A 2,345-nucleotide genomic window follows, 5' to 3' on the forward strand; every position below is an offset into this window, starting at 1 on the left:
AAAGGGTCCCTTTTAGCTCCTTCTATAAAAGTGTTTCTGAACACTACATTCTTTCCAAAGTAGATTATGTGCTGAAATTGAAAACATATATTGACATCTCTCTGCTGGCTGCGCTCTATTGACATCTCTGCGTGCTGGTTCTTCTCTCTTGCTTCACCTTGGTACTCTGCGCTCTACCTTGATTCTCTGTGCTCTGTGTATCTTCTACCTTTTTCTTAATCCGACCAGCTATGGATCAAGATATGGCTGGTAAGTGTTTTTGAGCTGGAATCTTCATAGTTAGAGCTACTGAGCTAACGAATATTCTTGACTTAACGTTTTGCGAAAAGCTTGTACTGATTTGAAATACCTCTTTGTAGACCCAAACACGGACAATGATGATGTTCAGCTTCATGATGCACAGTTGGAATCGGAAAGCTCTAGTATTGAGAAAAAAAGCATCTCAATAGCTCGTAGCACTTCTAAGTCACCTTTTGTTGACAAGCCGACTTCAACGTCTGCCTTGTATTCTCCTCAAAAGGGTTTGGTATCTTCGAAGATATTTGAAAAGCTTAGTCCTAAACAAAAGCTCCTAAAATCTCCTTCATCGAAAGCTCTCAAAAAGGCCCTTACTTTTTCTCGTGGTAATGTTGATTTGTGATTATTGCTGTCTTTAGTTTGTAAAATGAACCATTGCTTTTTGGAGATTGAAGTTTTGGTATTTATTAACTAGGTCTTGCTTCGAAGCCAAATCAAGACCTGCCTACTGCATCTATCAATTTTGCAAAGCAGAGTGAGGAACCTATAAGTGATAATTTCACTTCTCAATTAGGGCTTGTGCCTGCCCTTAGAGTTTTGTGTATCTCTGAACTCTCTGATGCTATAACCTTTCGGTTTGCTTTCGAGGGCAAGGTACTGTGTAAGTACGGCACCTATAAGATTGCCAAAGCCAACTATGCTCGTCATCTCAAAGACGATTTGATAGATAGGGAATCAAAAAACACCATTACTTTTGTCATTACCGAAGTATTCATCAACGAATTTGTTGAGTCCTTTGATTGTGGGGATTTTGTGCGCATAGAGGGTTCATACGTAAAGAGAAAGGTTTGGAAAGATGGTGGAACTAGCATGTGGACACTATATGCAAATGCCTCAACTCTTGTTGTAAAGGCTGAAAGTTTCGATTGCGCTTTGCAGCTATATCCTGAGCACAAAATCAGAGACTTGCTTGCCGCTAAAGGTGCTATTGAGTTTGCACCTACTATTGCCTTTGTTATTGTGAATATTGAGACTTCTACTAGGGCTGATGGTGGAGATAGTTACAGATTGACCATTGTAGATGGGCCTACTTCAAGTGAAAGAGCAAGTGTAAGTACTTGTTTTTAAGTGTTCAAGTTTGACCAAAGTGTAGAGTTTTGATATACCCTTCTCTTCTTTCTCTAGTTGCTATTTGTTCCTTCTAGGCGTGTGTATTACCATCGCATGGTTGACACTTTAAAGACAAAAGGATCATATTCCTGTGTCGCACACAACATCAATGTTTTTAAATCAGCATCCACTACCTTATCTGTTGTTGATGCAACTTTGATTTGTCCTTTACCTGAGAACTTGAAGGCTGCTTTTTCGCAACATCTTTCCAAGCAAGTTTCAAGCATGGGTTTTGGAAAGAAGGTAAAAGATTCTTGTGATAACAAACCTTGAGTGTGACACTTTCCAAACATTTTTTTTTGTTATGTGCAGGTTTTTGGAAGTTTGGAGATTATAAATATCAACAGTTTGGAAGTGGAGTATGTGTGTGGTACATGTAAAGGCCGAAATGTCAGCCCTATCAAATATGCAATCCGTTTTGCTACTCCTGTGGACAGCCTGTGCAGATTTTGAAGGTGCCTTCTTTGCAAGCTAAAATCAACCTGCAGAATGGTGAAGCTGTTATGGTTATATTGCAAGGGAATGTGGTCGACACTGTTTTAAATCTTCCGCGACCCTTTCTTACTCTTTTCGATGAGAATTTGGTGGAGTTGAAGTCGTCTCTCATTGCTCTCACAATAAATGGGACATTTTCAGTTGACAAGAATGGCTATGTAACAGAATACAAAGAGGCTTAAGCTCTCCTCTTTTATATTTTGGTTCTTGTAATGCACTTCTAGGCGTTATGGCTAGCTCGCCTCTATCGTTTGTAGTGAACAGTAAAAGGGTGAATGTTGAGCCTAACTTTTTGTACACCTTTCCTAGTAATCATGATGTTTTGCAAGCTTTAATTTATCTCTTCACTTGTCCTTTGTCTCTTTTGGAGTTGGAAAAAGTGCTTCTTAATGTGATAGTTGAAGATATAGCTAACAATGACGATTCAACAAAAAATGTGTGGG

General features: G+C 39.1%; 1 protein-coding gene across 1 annotated transcript; it reads left to right on the forward strand.

Annotated features, from left to right (window-relative positions):
• The first annotated feature begins 230 nt into the window (after positions 1-230).
• LOC147446322 (uncharacterized) lies at positions 231-2,084 on the forward strand. Its single transcript, XM_086524690.1, has 7 exons — positions 231-249; positions 360-623; positions 713-1,347; positions 1,423-1,464; positions 1,585-1,650; positions 1,720-1,797; positions 1,845-2,084. The coding sequence occupies exons 1-7, from the start codon at positions 231-233 to the stop codon at positions 2,082-2,084; spliced, it is 1,344 nt and encodes a 447-aa protein (XP_086380816.1).
• Positions 2,085-2,345: the final 261 nt, after the last annotated feature.

Source organism: Adiantum capillus-veneris, chromosome 12 (assembly GCF_014529385.1).
Source record: "Adiantum capillus-veneris isolate H3 chromosome 12, ASM1452938v2, whole genome shotgun sequence".
Lineage (NCBI taxonomy): Eukaryota > Viridiplantae > Streptophyta > Polypodiopsida > Polypodiales > Pteridaceae > Adiantum > Adiantum capillus-veneris.